The sequence below is a fragment of the Oncorhynchus mykiss genome, chromosome 1 (assembly GCF_057628025.1).
Source record: "Oncorhynchus mykiss isolate SJ-2025 chromosome 1, ASM5762802v1, whole genome shotgun sequence".
NCBI lineage: Eukaryota > Metazoa > Chordata > Actinopteri > Salmoniformes > Salmonidae > Oncorhynchus > Oncorhynchus mykiss.
The window spans coordinates 86,542,782-86,558,739 of record NC_143022.1 but is presented as its reverse complement, the minus strand read 5'-3'; the positions used below and the strand labels follow the sequence as shown (position 1 = coordinate 86,558,739).

Sequence of the window (15,958 nt, the reverse complement as noted above, 5' to 3'; positions counted from 1 at the left end):
TTCTGCTGGTTTCCCTGTCTCCCTTGAAGTCGAGGCTACTGATTGGCTGGAGAATTCACACACCTGGAGAAATTAGTCCCTTGTCAAAAGCCAACGGTGATGTAATCAGCAGGACTGTGGCCCCAGAGGACCCGAGCAATGCACCTCCGCTATCGAGATTTATGAGCTGCTATCATAGTTGTTTTTTAAAAACTTTGTCTCACTTATGCTGACTTCTAGTATTCTTCTGGGTTAAAGCACCACTAGCTTGGCAGATGTTAGGCTGTGTGTTCGCTGTAATGCAAGTAGGAGCATTACTGGACCAGCTAGACTGCTGCTGTTCAGCATTTCTGCTAGAGGGACAGTGAGCAGCTCCTCTCATTGCGTCTCAATATTCAGACTCTTTACCACAGCCTTGTACCAGATCTATACTTGGTCATTTTTATGCTAAATGCTAGCGACCATATGAGTTGGCTGTATAGCACTTGAGAGATCTAGAGAGACTCCTCCACTTTAGACCAAGAAGTCTTCATGTTCGTAGCATTGTCTGTCACTAGTGCACATACCTTCTGTGGTCCAAGGTCATTGCAGATAAGCTGAAGTCAGTCAATGTAGAGACCGGTGTGTCTGTTGTCCCTTGTGTCTGTGCTCTTATAGAATACTGGTTGAGGGGTGGAGATGATGTAGTTAATTATTCCTTGCCCACGAGCATTAGGCCACCCATCAGAGATGATTGCAATACAGTCTGCCAACTCTATGATTTGCTTGACCTTCACTTGAACTCTGTAAAACTCTGCATCCAGCAAATGAGTAGATAACGCATGTCTGGTTGGAGGGGTGTATGCTGGGCAAATAACATTCAGAAATCTCTTCCAATACACATTGCCTGTGAGCATCAGAGGTGAACCTGTTGCATACACACCTTGATCAAGACATTCATCATCTTTTCTCTGAATACGTTCCTCCATTGAGTAAAAAAACTTCTGATTCCAAGGGAGACTATGAGCTGTTATCAATAAGGTGTCCGATTCATCATTTTCACCTCGAATAGAAGTAGAGGGACTTCTGTCAGAGGTTGCTTGATGTGAGCACTGAGGGAATTCTGCTTTTTGTTGCCTTCTTCACATGCGATTTGGCACAGTATTTGCAAATGTCCACAGCTTCTCCTTCTACATTAGCTGCAGTGAAATGTCTCCACAAATCAGATAGTGCCCTTGGCATTTTCCTGTAAAGATTAGGGGAAAAAAATGGTTGAAAAAAACATATACGATTCCATGTACAGATAAATAGTTAAGCAGTTAGATTAAACAACTCCTTTAGTAAGATACATGTTTTAAAATGAAACATGTATGGAAACAGGTGAATTAACACTCCTCAGTCAGCAGGCTTAAGCAAACTAACTAGCAGAAATTGTTAACAAGTTATAAATTATTTAAATACACGTCGCTGTAGGCTACAATTGTCTTGTTAACTAAAAATCATGTTTGTCATATAGAATATATTCACCCCACCCAGTATTGTAATCAAAACTTACCAGAAAGCATGTAGTCCTTGGCTCAGACAGTGTAGTAGTGTGGGCTCAATAGCATCTCATTAGTGTGCAAGATCTTGAGAATCAGCTGCACTTGTGATGCACTGTGCATGCACTGTGCATGCAGAGGGTTGCATTTCCATTGAATTGGGGATAGTTTAACCAAAATATGCCACAAGACCTAGAATTGCCCCACCAAAAAAAGGTTCACTGTTATAAGCTAACATTTTTAAAATGAATTTGATAAATTTAATGAAAATTCCCGGGCTTAACTTCCAATGGAAAATTTCTGGAAAAATTCAGGAAATTTACCGGCAAGTTTCCGACCCTTTGCAACCCTAAGTGGTAGACATGGAGGGAGTCAGGGAGAGGAGATGGGCCTTTGTTCTACTATCCCTGTCTACCATCAGCTCTCACTTGGCTATACCCTACTCGATCTTTAAACAAGGCTGTGTTCAGGATCCCTACACATCTTCCTAAAGTGTGCATTGCTCACTCACCCTCAGTGAAAAAACATTGGATGTTGTTGAGAGAAAGTGAACGAGTCCACACTTTCAGGTTGCATTCTGTTTCCCCACACTTCTTCCTAAAGTGTCCACTTACTCACCCCCACACGGCAAGTGCACACTTCACGATGGAATGGTAGAGAATTGGACTGTCTGCAGTCTAAGTGCCGAACAATAGATATTTTGCAGATCTAATACATATACTATTTTTTGATGCCGTCAGCTTGTTAACAAATCATCGGCCCGGCTGAATGAGGCCAAGGTCTAATTGCTATTGATGATTAAAGTCCTGTTTTAAGAGGTCTACCGTTGCCGACCCTTCTAACACCGGATGGCCTGCTACCATTCAATATGCTACTGCATTCACTGGCCTGATAAGAGACTTTGTGTATACTGTCGCCACAGGTCTCAATTTGATACATTTCTAGCCTATAGGCTAGGTCTAGTTTTTCTCAATTTCCATACGGTCTTCTAACTTACTGTATCTTTATGTTTAAATTAAAGACAGGATATAACTGGCAAGCCGCTGGTATATGAAATTTGTAGTGAGCATTGACAATGATTATGATTTGGGCTACTCAATGTGGCAGGACATGCTGGTCGGAGAGGGGACAGATTACTTAGAATCAAATAATTTTGTGTTCTGGGGCTGGCCTTTTCAAATCACACATCTCCCAGACCTGTTCTTGTATCAGTAAAAAACGTTTATCGAGCAGAAAAGCCTGACTTCCATGTAAGATGATTTATCCCCTAGCTGAGCCGCAAGAGTTCCAGTATAAATACAAATGGTTAAGGGGGATACCTAGTCAGTTGTACTACTGAATGCATTCAACTGAAATGCGTCTTCTGCATTTAACCCAACCCCTCAATCAGAGAGGTGCGGGGGGCTGCCTTAATCGACATCCACATCTTTGGGGCAAGGGGAACAGTGGGTTAAATGCCTTGCTCACGGGCAGAACGACAAATTTGTACCTTGTCAGCTCAGGGATTCGATCCAGCAACCTTTTGGTTACTGGCCCACCGCTCTAACCACTAGGCTGCCTGCTGCTTCCAAATCTGACACAATAATAAAAATAAAAAGTGGAGCCTACTCCTTTTAAATGCATCTGGGCCAATTAGTCGAAAGTGTGCCTTCAGTGTGCAGCAGATTAGAAGTAGTGTGCTAGGCTATGTGCAGTTCTCATGTCAGCTAGAACAATGTGAAATCCTCTGTGTTCCCCAGTGGAGCGCAGCAGCAGAGGCCGAGCTTCAGGGAGCGTCAGAACAGATTAAAAGCCAGTCACCTTTCTTCTACCTTCATTTAATTTATAATCTCGCCCCCCCTACCCCCCCCGGCTAATGAGGTTAGGCCTTGTGTGATCTGCAGGCTTGGCGTTGTAAGGGCTATAGCCTACACAGCAGATCTGGGTTAATGGGATTTGATCGATGCCCTCTTGATGTTATCACTCCCTTGGTGAGATTTTTCTGCCATTGAAATCCTAGGGATTTTTTTTGGGTCACCTAATTCAAATTTGTACAAAAACGCTTTGTTAAGTCATTTAAGTTAACTCAGATATAAAGAATGTAGAAACTATAATGGATTTGTGTTTTATTATAATATAATAATTTACATCTATCAATCACCAAAATAAAAGCTAGACAGTCAGGGAGAATTGAGAATTCCTAAAACAATGAATTTAGCGGTAGATACTATGTTTGAGCAAAATAACACAGGATTAGCCATAGCAAAATAACACAGGATTAGCCAGAGCAAAATAACACCGGATTAGCCAGACCAAAATAACACCGGATTAGCCAGAGCAAAATAACACCGGATTAGCCAGAGCAAAATAACACCGGATTAGCCAGAGCAAAATAACACCGGATTAGCCAGAGCAAAATAACACCGGATTAGCCAGAGCAAAATAACACCGGATTAGTCAGAGCAAAATAACACCGGATTAGCCAGAGCAAAATAACACAGGATTAGCCAGAGCAAAATAACACAGGATTAGCCAATTCTATGCATTAGCCAAAATGCATAGAATTGCAGGAAGTTTGCTTTAAAACTCAAATGTCTCCGCCCAATTCCACCACCCAAGTCCCTTCTTTGATTCAGAAAAAAACCCTGTCTCTGGTGTGTGTCATGACTGGGTTTTAGAGGACACACTTTAACCTGTTTGGGATAGGAGGCAGCATTTTCACTTTTGGATGAAAAGCATGCCCAGAGGAAACTTCCTGTTAATCAGGCCCAGAAGCTAATATATGCATATTATTAGTAGTATTGGATAGAAAACACTCTGAAGTTTTTAAAACTGTTTGAATGATGTCTGTGAGTATAACAGAACTCATATGGCAGGCGAAAACCTGAGAAAATCTAACCAGGAAGTGGGAAATCTGAGGTTTGTAGTTTTTCAACTCATTGCCTTTCTAATATACACTGTATATTGCATGTCCTAAGGCTTCCACTAGATGTCAACAGTCTTTAGGACCTTGTTTCAGGCTTCTACTGTGAAGGAGGAGAGAATAAGAGCTGATTAAGTAAGAGGTCTGGCAGAGTGCCATGAGCTCAGTCTCGCGCGCGCCCGTGAGAGGTAGCTGCGTTCCTTTTCCTTTCTAAAGACAAAGGAATTCTCCAGTTGAAACATTATTGAAGATTTATGTTAAAAACATCCTAAAGATTGATTCTATACATCGTTTGACATGTTTCTATGAACTGTAATATAACTTTTTGGACTTTGTCATAACTTTCGCCGGGACTTGCCCGTGCCTCGTGAGTTTGGATTTGTGAACTAAACGCACTAACAAAAAGGAGGTATTTGGACATACACGATGGACTTTATCGAATGTAACAAACATTTATTGTGGAACTGGGATTCATGGGAGTGCATTCTGATGAAGATCATCAAAGATAAGTTAATATTTATAATGCTTTTACTGACTCCACAAAATGGCAGGTATCTGTATGGCTTGTTTTTGTGTCTGAGCGCCGTACTCAGATTATTGCATGGTGTGCTTTTTTTGTAAAGCTTTTTTGAAATCTGACACAGCGGTTGCATTAAGGAGAAGTATATATTTAATTCTGTGCATAACACTTGTATCTTTTATCAAAGTTTATGATGAGTATTTCTGTAAATTGAATTGGCTCTCTGCAAAATCACCGGATGTTTTGGAAGCAAAACATTACTGAACGTAACGCGCCAATGTAAACTGAGATTTATGGATATAAATATGGACTTTATCGAACAAAACATGCGTGTATTGTGTAACAAAGTCCTATGAGTGCCATCTAATGAAGATCATCAAAGGTTAGTGATTTAATTTGATCTCTTTCTGCTTTTTGTGACTCCTCTCTTTGGCTGGAAAATGGCTTGTTTTTTTTGTGACTTGGCTCTGACCTAACATATGCTGTTCTTTCGCTGTAAAGCCTTTTTGAAATTGGTTACGATGGGTAGATTAACAAGAAGTTAAGCTTCAATTTGGTGTTTTGCACTTGTGAATGTATGAAAGTTCAATATTTATTTATTTTTTAAATTAATTTTGTGTTCTGCCTTTTCAGCGGATGTTGTTGAATCGATCCCGCTAAAGGGATTTGATCCCTAAGAAGTTTTAAAGGATAAAGCTTCAATTTTTTTTACACCCAACATTTTTTTTATGTAAATTGCTTTAGAAGGGTCCCGACACCTTTTTGGGATTTTCGCATGTTTTAGCGAAACTTATCCTCAAATAGCAAATCACTTCCTCATCCTCCTTGTTTAGTATGGGGCCCCTAAAAAACAAAGGATCCAAAAACAACCACATAAGTTAAGGCAAAACTCTCAGTATAGTGATGCAGGTCATTAGATGTACTTTTCACATGAAATGGTTATTTCCGAACTTCATCTGCAACGTTATAATCCATTTTGTTGTGACTCAAGCGATACCTCTCCGTCCATTTTACAGGTAACTGCCAGCGTAGCCTAGTGGTTAGAGTGTTGGACTAGTATCCGAAAGGATGCTAGATCGAATCCCCGAGCTGACAAGCTCCAAATCTGTCGTTCTGCCCCTGAACAGGCAGTTAACACACTGTTCCTAGGCTGTCATTGAAAATAAGAATTGTTTCTTAACTGACTTGCCTAGTTAAATAAAGGTTAAATAGAAAATACATTGAATAAAGGGAACACTTGTATAATGAGTGATACAATTTATATTGAAAGCTGGTGGTTTACCTTGTTCATTTTGGCAGTTACCTGTAGCAGCAGGCTACATGGAAAATGAAATGGCTTGAGTAGCGCAAAAGAGAATATAACATTGCAGATAAAGTTCTGAGTGACACAATCTTTTCATGTGTACAACATCTAAAGACCTGCATCACTTTACTGAGAGCTTTGCCATTTCTAAAATTATGTTTGGAGGTGTTTTTTTTGGGGCTATTTTGTAAAAGTTATTTTGGGGGCCCCCATATACTACACAATGAGGATGAGGAAGTGATTTGCTGTTTTGGGGTAACTTTATCGAAAACATGTGAAATCACAAAGGTGTCTGGACCATTCTATAACATGCCATTTACATAAATAGATTTGGTTGTTAAATATTTTTTTTTTTTAAAAACGTATCCTTTAATTGCAGTGTTATGCCTGCTTGAAGTGTGACAGAGGCGCATCTCAGTTGATCACAATATACCCATTAGACTATATATAACCAGCTATATGTATATCTGTTTGTCTTCTTAATACTCAAAGGAGCACTAAAGGGTATGTCTATATTATGTACTATGGCAAACCTAACTGATTCTTAAAGATGACAACAGCAAGGGCTGCTCATTCAGTCTGTATTGAAGTAAAAATTCCAAAGTGGAACACTGAGAATGATGACATTCCAAGAACTCACTCCGCAAAGGGTTAAACTCATATGTTGCTGATCTGTTGCTGCAGCTAGAGTTGTGATGTCCAGCAGCATGACCTTGTACAGCTCCCTCTATGGATTCCTCTACATGAAAAGGTAGCCTAGTGGTTAAAAGCATTGGGCCAGTAACCGAAAGTTCACTGGTTCAAATCTCCAAGCCGACTAGGTCAAATCTGTCTGTGCCCTTGAGCAAGGCACTTAACCCTAATTGCTCCTGTAAGTCGTTCTAGATAAGAGTCTGCTAAACGACTAAAACGTATAAAGATCAAATTAAATCTCCCTTGGGCGTAAAGGAGTCAGCATGCTTCAGGTCGGCTAGGCGAACCAAACTAGTGTGCTCGCATACTCCCTTAAGACCATCGCTTGAAAAACAAGAATAAAGCGGCAATAGTACTGTTTGTCCATTTTGAGATGCCGTTGCCAGTATGAACTACAAAAAAAATAGTCAAAATGAATCTAAGAACTCAAATCAGTCATTAGTTTCAGCTTTTTGTCAAGGAGCTCTTAATCATGCAATTTTATATCTAAGATGTTTGGTCCAGTATTTCTCAATGGAAAAAATGTGCTTGAAAACGAGTCGTCTCTCGTTGAGTGACGACAGTCTTTATTGAAGAATCCCTACTGTTGACAAATCACCAACAAAGGGGAGTAGACTTCAGTTACCGACTTTGGCTTGCCTTGAGAAAATGTTGTGCCCGAACAGCCGAAAAAACCCTTACCTTAAGTCCAAAACAAACAACAACGTCACAATGTCATAATATATGCATTACCTTTTTTGGAACTGTTTTTGCTGGGAAGCATGCAGAAAGAAGCCTTTAGAAGTGTGTAGCACTATGCAAATATGGCATCATAGTCCTGAGTGCTGTCTCCATGTGCTGCTTGACTTAGAATGCGATTTTCTCCTTTCTAACTGTGACACTGCTTGACTAGCAGGGCCATACAGGAAATATACATCAAAGCATTGTACTAGTTGCATGGAGAGCAAGGGGGGACATGAATAAAGATGAGTTAAAATCATAAGTACAGGAGAATATATATTTGTCAATTCTTTTTCATGCATATCTGTATTGGGTTATGAAGCTAACTTTACAATACTAATTCATCGATTGATGAACCAAACCATTTGTTTCAAGAACGACTTCAATGTAAAACACCTGATTTCGGGGTCTTCTTTTTGACTGGTTACTGATTACTCTCTTCTCCACCTCATCACTGTCTCTGCAGGCTCTACATACAGTGTTCTCTCCACCATGCCCTCAGACTCTGAGAGTAGCAGCTCCCTAAGCAGTGTCGGTAAGTATTGGGCCTACAACATTTTCTGTGTGTGTTCACCATGCTTCCTTCTTAACACTCACTTAGTGGCAGAGCTTGACAGGGGTCCAAATGACTCAGCATCACTGGGTGTTACGTAAACCCTTAAAGGCCCAACCTGATGCCAAGGATGGCACATAATCCTCTGAGTTCCTGCCTGCGTGGCTCTGCTTGCCTGTCCGTCTGTCTCTTGGTCTGGCCCGCTCCTCATTCTGTTTCTGTTCTGGGAAGTGAGGTAGAGGTAGAGAGAGATGGGCCTGTCTCTGTCTGTCGGCCTCCCTGACAGGCCTGCTTCTGTTCTGGGATGAGTGGGAAGGAGGTGTAAACTAAAAGAGAGAGAGAGGGTGAAGGGACGTAGAGAGGTCGTCTGTGAAAGGCGTGGTGTAGGCGTACATGCTGACCAGACACGTTGCGTGCGTGAGCGTTGCAAAATACATTTAGAAATCCATGTTATTCAAATATTGCACCCACACTGCTCGCGTGCGCCAACAAGCGTTTGCGATGCCAAGGGCTAAAATAGAACTCATTTCTATTTCTGACGCAGATTGCGCTGAAAGTCCTGCCTCTCCCGTCTTGTCATTGCTTTATAGAAGCAGGTACCCACGTGCCATCTCCTCATTGGTTATACCCACGTGGGTGATTGAAAGATGAATTGTTTTGCTGGTCGTCATGGTAATACTATGAAGGTTTAGATGCGATCGCCTGGAAGGAGGAGAGATGACTAGAAACGATTCGGTTGGCCGTTTTATGAATATTATAATTCCCTTCTCTGAGCTGCCGTGCTCCGAAGCACCTCACTCACATGGCTCTCTCAGATATCTCAATTCTTATTAGCCAATGCCTGTCACGTGATTGGTTCCTTCTCACAGGCATCTCAGCTAGAAGTAGACTACAAGTGAAGACCGACACATTGGGGACGCAACTGCACTTCCCTCTTATCAAATTCTGAGGCGCATATTGAAGATGTTTAGCAGAACTGTCCACATTTAGCCTAATTTTCATCAACCAACAAGGTGAGTAAGCCTAACAAACAGCAAAAGTACTAGCCTATGTCATTCTACTATGCCCCATAGTGCAAAAGTTGACATTCTATTGGTTAACTTGTCCTTCTGTGCAATAAATAAATATTCCAAACATGCTTTGGGACAGTTGTGAGATGCGATAGATCCAAAATTAATACAACCACTTGCATCAAACATTTTAAAAGCAATGAGGCTGATGCAACAGATCAGAACGTTTAGCTTAAAATGTTGATGAACTATTAGGCTATTTATTCACATTATAAGTGCAGCAATGTGCTCACGGCAGTAGGCTGTAAGCGCGAATGTTCCAAAATGAAGTTTTCTCAAGTGACCGCAAATGTGATTTATTAATGTAATCCTTTATTATAAAGGTGCATTTTTATGGTAAAAATTATCTTCCCCAAAGTTGAAACTCACGCGCCGACTATGTATGCCAGTTAGGCTCTACACCGACTGTCTTGCCTTACTGCACATGCTGGGCATCATTCACAAGCGACAATGCAGCGCTCACAAGTGATAGTCTAATATTGTCACCCGTCAGACTATTCTTGATTTCATCTTGTCTGTACATATACTAAATAATATATGTGAGATTTGTTTTGATTTAGAATGGACCATTATCATGCACCTGTATCGAAATGGGGGCAGCGGGAAACAATACACTTCATCTTTGCACTTAAATAGTGAATGGAGGATGCTTTTCCCCGTGTGGTTTATTGTCATGCCAGCCAGGTAGGCTATACTCCTGCTGTAAAGGTAAACAATGTGCTTAATATTAGGAAAATTGAGAAATAAATATAGTAGGCATAGCCTATTGGAGCTGTTGGATCCTCTTTTTAATGGAGGAAATCACTGTTTTCTCACGCAATTGCATAACCTATTGAAATGTTGTGCAACATGAGCTCATGGTTCTGTTTGATTTAGATTTTCAATTATATTTGCATTGATTAGAGGGACAATAGAGTGCCAAGTACCAGGCAGTTACCACGTTTAGTAGGCTACTCATGACCAGCAGCAGCATCAGAGCTTGGAGAAGCCTAGGTACCGTGACTAAACGGTCATGTGGAATTTGACCGCAGTCATAACTTGTGACCGCCGGTTTGGCGGTAATACAGTCATCGTAACAGCCCTTGGTAGGCTAACTAAACACGTCCTGTATCACACCGTAGTCGTGTTTAGATGATCCAGGTGTTTCACCTATAGGTGTTCACAAGGAAGAGATGCAAATAAAAGGTAAAGGGATATTTGAAAGTATTAGGATAGACTATTGGCCTACAGCAGCTTAGTAGAAAAAAACAAGCTTTTTTTTATCTGTAGGTCAATAAAAGGATGGAACAAATTAGAGGTTGACCGATTAATCGGAATGGCCGGTTAATTAGGGCCGATTTCGAGTTTTCATAACAATCTGAAATCTGTATTTTTGGACACCGATTTGGCCGTATTACATTGCACTCCACGAGGAGCCTGCCTGTTACGCAAATGCAGTAAGAAGCCAAGGTAAGTTGCTAGCTAGCATTAAACTTATCTTATGAAAAACAATCATTCAATCAATCATAATCACTAGTTATAACTACACATGGTTGATGATATTACTAGTTTTTCTAGCGTGTCCTGCGTTGCATATAATCGATGCGGTGCGCATTCGTGAAAAAAGAAATTGTCACTTCTCTTGCAACAGAGTCAGGGTATATGCAGCAGTTTGGGCCGCCTGGCTCGTTGCGAACTGTGTGAAGACTATTTCTTCCTAACAAAGGCAGCCAACTTCGCCAACCGGGGGATGATTTAACAAAAGCGAATTTGCGAAAAAAGCACAATCGTTGCTGTACCTAACCATAAACACCGATGCCTTTCTTAAAATCAATACACAGAAGTATATATTTTTAAACCTGCATATTTAGCTAAAAGAAATCCAGGTTAGCAGGCAATATTAACCAGGTGAAATTGTCACTTCTCTTGCGTTCATTGCACGCAGAGTCAGGGTATATGCAACAGTTTGGGCTGCCTGGCTCGTTGCGAACTGATTTTCCAGAATTGTACGTAATTATGACATGACATTGAAGGTTGTGCAATATAACAGCAATATTTAGACTTAGGGTTGCCACCTGTTAGATAAAATACGGAAAGGTTCCGTATTTCACTGAAAGAATAAACGTCTTGTTTTCGAAATGATAGTTTCCGGATTCGATCATATTAATGACCAAAGGCTCGTATTTCTGTGTGTTATTGTGTTGTAATTAAGTCTATGATTTGATATTTGATAGAGCAGTCTGACTGAGCGATGGTAGGCAGCAGCAGGCTTGTACGCATTCATTCAAACAGCACTTTCGTGCATTTTGCCAGCAGCTCTTCAAAATGCTTTTAAGCATTGAGCCTTTTACGACTTCAAGCCTATCAACTCCCGAGATTAGGCTGGTGTAACCGATGTGAAATGGCTAGCTAGTTAGCGGGGTGCGCGCTAATAGCGTTTTCAATTGGTGACATCACTCACTCTGAGACTTGGAGTAGTTGTTCCCCTTGCTCTGCAAGGGCCGCGGCTTTTGTGGAGCGATGGGTAACGATGCTTCGAGGGTGGCTGTTGTCGATGTGTTCCTGGTTCGAGCCCAGATAGGGGCGAGGAGGGGGACGGAAGCTATACTGTTACACTGGCAATACTAAAGTGCCTATAAGAACATCCAATTGTCAAAGGTATGTGAAATACAAATGGTATAGAGAGAGAGAGAGTCCTATAATAACTACAACCTAAAACGTCTTACCTGGGAATATTGAAGACTCATGTTTTGAGCAAGGAACTTAAACGTTAGCTTTTTTACATGGCACATATTGCCCTTTTACTTCCTTCTCCAACACTTTGTTTTTGCAGTATTTAAACCAAATTGAACACATTTCATTATTTATTTGAGGCTAAATTGGTTTTATTGATGTGTTATATTAAGTTAAATAAGTGTTCATTCAGTATTGTTGTAATTGTCATTATTACAAATTACATTTTAAAAATCGGCCGATTTTAATCGGTATTGGCTTTTTTGGGTCCTCCAATAATCGGTATCGGCATTGAAAAAATCCTAATCGGTCGACCTCTAGAACAAATGTCATAATCGTAGCTAAGGGAACAGGGGAAATTATTAATTTCAATGTATACTATTAATCTTTTATTTTCTACTTCCTCAATTTACCTTTTAAATGGTATTTTTGTACGACTACACGAATCTGTTGCTTAATGCAACGCGATAAAAGTGCCCCAGATACTCTGCATAAGCCAGCCAGACAAAAAGTACTGGAAATATGTTCTATCAGATATAAATATTATCTCTAGTCTGTTGCTGTCTGAGATTACCAGCATTGTTGCCTTGTGGATCTGAGGCTATTCTTGGAAAATATTAGAGGAATTTCATATCAGAATATGCTGTGCTAAAGCAGTTCTTTGTTAGTGAATTGGTTGAGAATGTCAAGGACAAGGCCTCAACCACTTTAGGTTTGTTTGTTTGTTTTGTCATAGTCCAGACTTGCTGTGGTGCATTTAATCATCATTTTCTGTCCCAGTCTGTCCCAGTCTGCTGGTGGAGTTTTTGAGGAACATTGCATTCATATCCAACATTAATACAGTATTAGGCCAGTCTAGTAGAAGTTGACAAAGTTGCATGAGGTTCAAGTGAGATTACTCTTTCCTGTTTGTTAGCTGAAATCCTAACTTGGGATTTATGTGCCTTATCTCAGCCTTCACCTGAATAATACATTAATGTCAACTTGCAAGTCTAATTCTTGTTTATGTAAATAGCCTGTTTAACTCAAGTCAGATGTGGTAGACCTGTGGCCTGTGGTAGAACCCTATTTTACCCAGAATGAGACACAGGAGAAGAATCAGATCAAGAATCACTTCAAGTTAGAGGTTATCCAATCAATTCTCGCTGAACTCTAGTGTTCTTCCAATATGAAGTACTGCGCTTATAAAATGTTTCTTTATAACCTTCTGTATTTCTGTGTTTGGTTGATATTATGATGCAAGCGTCCATTTCATCTTCTCCCAACCCCTCCCCTTCCTGTCCCATGAATTCCGGTGGCGGTGAGCTGCTCTTGCCCGTGGTGACATACTCACTGTTGCAGGTTCACCCCCATGTAACGGCTCAGCCTCGTCTCCGCCCCCAGCCCTCAACGACAACCGGCCTGCTGGTGACAACCTGGACACCATCCTGTTCCAGCTGCGCCAGGTGACCCGTGAGAGGGACGAGCTCCGCAAGCGCCTGGCCCTGGCATCACCCGGCACCACCTTCGACGACTGCAGGTACAGACATCCTCCACCCACCACATGACCGAGGAGACGGAAAAGCAGAGTGGATAGTCTTTATTCTGTAAATCTATGTATTAATCCAACCATTGGTCAAATACAACATCTATACATAAGTAGAGTAGATCATCTTTACTGAATGTCTCTATGCAACAAGTAGTCAAAATGCAAGATTTAGATAGAGAATACCATCTAGCTAATCATAAAATTCAAGGAAATCAGCCATTGTTGTGCTGTCCCTAAGCACCTGAACTACATCACACGTGGTCTGCTACAATAGACACTAACATTTTGTTAATTTCTCTCTGTCGGTCATTACTTTGAGGATATTGACCTGTAGGTTTATGATTGGTCATGTTTACAAACATTTGTATGAAGCATTCTGTTTCCAGAAGCCAGTGTACAGAATCTAGAGGGATGCACAATAGTGAGTTAATCTCTCATAGGCAGACGTGCTCTCATGGAAAAGGGCTACAATCCAATGATTTTAGTCAACAAACTGCTGACACATCTATGAAGAGTAGTCTGAAAGTTGCAAAGTAGCCCTGCCTCTGACTGAGTGTATTTAAGTTCCTATCAAGTCTCTTGCCCTCCCTGTCATCTGGCTTTACGATCAGGACTGTTGACAGAAATTTATAGGCAACCATCCTGTTCAGTTTATGAAAGCCCTCGTGAGTTCCGGGTACCAGGTAGTTTAAAACTCAATTCAGAACAGGGAGGGACGCCTAGTGGATTTGAAGTGTAGGAGAGAGGTATAGTTTGACATGACTCAGTTATGACATTTGACCATTTTAATTAGAGGTACTTTGAATTTAACCAAATGTACCAAGACAATCAAATTCCAGTCTGAGTGCAAATTAGGAACCCTTCATACAGTTTGCTGAGCTCTGCAGCTCTGGGTTGACTCATGGATGCATTTCCCTTTGGGTCCTCTGCATTTTGATGCAAAGCAACTGCATGCCTTGGTTCTAACTCTTATATCTAAATTGACATTGGGCTGCCCTTGTAGACCAGGTCTCAGTTGGTAGTTCTTATGTAGTGTAGCATCTCATTGTCTCGTCTCCCCAAAGGCCAAATTTCAAAGCCAGCCATGATTACGAGCGTCTGAAAAACCAGTGTATGAGGGCCATGGCAGATCTCCAGACTCTACAGAACCAACACACCAAGACTCTGAAGAGATGTGAGGAGGCCGTCAAGGAGGCTGACTTCTACCAGTGAGTACCACCATCACATCACTGATTGGGTGGGTGGGTTGGTCGACTGACTGACTGGGTTGTTGAAAGAAAGACGTGTCATGTCTGGGTAGAGGTGGACCTTTAGTGGTCCTATACGACACTTCCCAGCCTAATGTCAGGAATCCTCTGTTCTCTACTGTTTCTGAATAGACTGTAATTAGATGGGAATAATGAGAGGTTGTATGGCATCATGGTTTTACTCACTTAGACTGGGGAAGTGCCTGGTGCTGCAATTACACTAATTGAAAGAACATTGATGTGCTAATGGTGTGTTTTTATTGAAATGTAATGGGGATTATCTGATTTAAGGAGTTGTAGATCTGCCAACCCTGTTCAACTTTTTAGAATACCAGACGCGCGCGGCAAATTGGAGATTCAACTCGCGCTTGTAGCACCTCTCAGAATTGGTGTTTACTTCCTCCCCACGCTCGTGCGCGCGCAGTTTGTGAGTCTATAGAAGCATTGCCTCTATAGCTAATATCAGACACTCATTCATTCTTCATCGCGCAGTCTTCTAAACTCCCCACTCCATTTCATGCCAAGATGTTTATATTACTTTTTTATTATACTTATGTAATGCTTTTTGCGACGTGGATCACAGTTAGTAATTACAGTTAGTCTATCAGGTTGCGTGATCCTTGTAATGTTACGTGGAAAATACACCTAATGGATGCAGAATTAAATGTCCATGACACTCGCGCACATGTGACCAGTTCTTTTTCGTATTTGCTTTTACATTTATTTCACTAGCAAATGCGAGTAAACTGCTGGCACTTTAAAACCCACTGAATGTCCATCTTATGTTCGCAAACGTTAACTTGAAACAATGAGTGTTTACCTTTCCACAACACATGTAGTCGATACGGGATTTGTCCATGTGTTTACCTACAGCGGAGAGTCGGCAAACTCAACATCACAACAAACAGGAGGGACAGACACGGGGCAGCTACTTTGAATAATGATGTATTTAACTCCATGTCCGTTGACACACTTTGTACATGTCTGTGTGTTGCAGCTCGAGAATCAGGATGTTAGATTTACTCAGTGGATATATTTTTTATTCAAATGTAAAAAATAAAATACATCCAGGCCTATTCATTTCTGCGTACTTTTAACTCGGATCTCATACCTTCGTACATGGACAGAGAATTGCGTAGTTGTTACGCATAATGCGTCCATGTTGGCTGGTCTATCATTTATAGTCAATTGATAATGGATTGCTATCAAGT

The 15,958-nt window shown here is 41.0% G+C and overlaps 1 protein-coding gene across 4 annotated transcripts in view; it reads left to right on the top strand.

Moving 5' to 3' along the window:
* Positions 1-15,958, top strand: part of LOC110530648 (disks large homolog 5) — a 102,457-nt gene that overhangs the window by 12,375 nt on the left and 74,124 nt on the right. For 3 of the 4 annotated variants that reach the window (XM_090242440.1, XM_090242429.1, XM_090242422.1), the window contains exons 2-4: positions 8,104-8,172; positions 13,314-13,491; positions 14,565-14,708. In XM_090242440.1, the coding sequence (XP_090098566.1) occupies positions 8,104-8,172; positions 13,314-13,491; positions 14,565-14,708 (391 nt within the window). The remainder of the gene's footprint in view (positions 1-8,103; positions 8,173-13,313; positions 13,492-14,564; positions 14,709-15,958) is intronic. The other variant, XM_090242433.1, reaches the window with a different exon arrangement.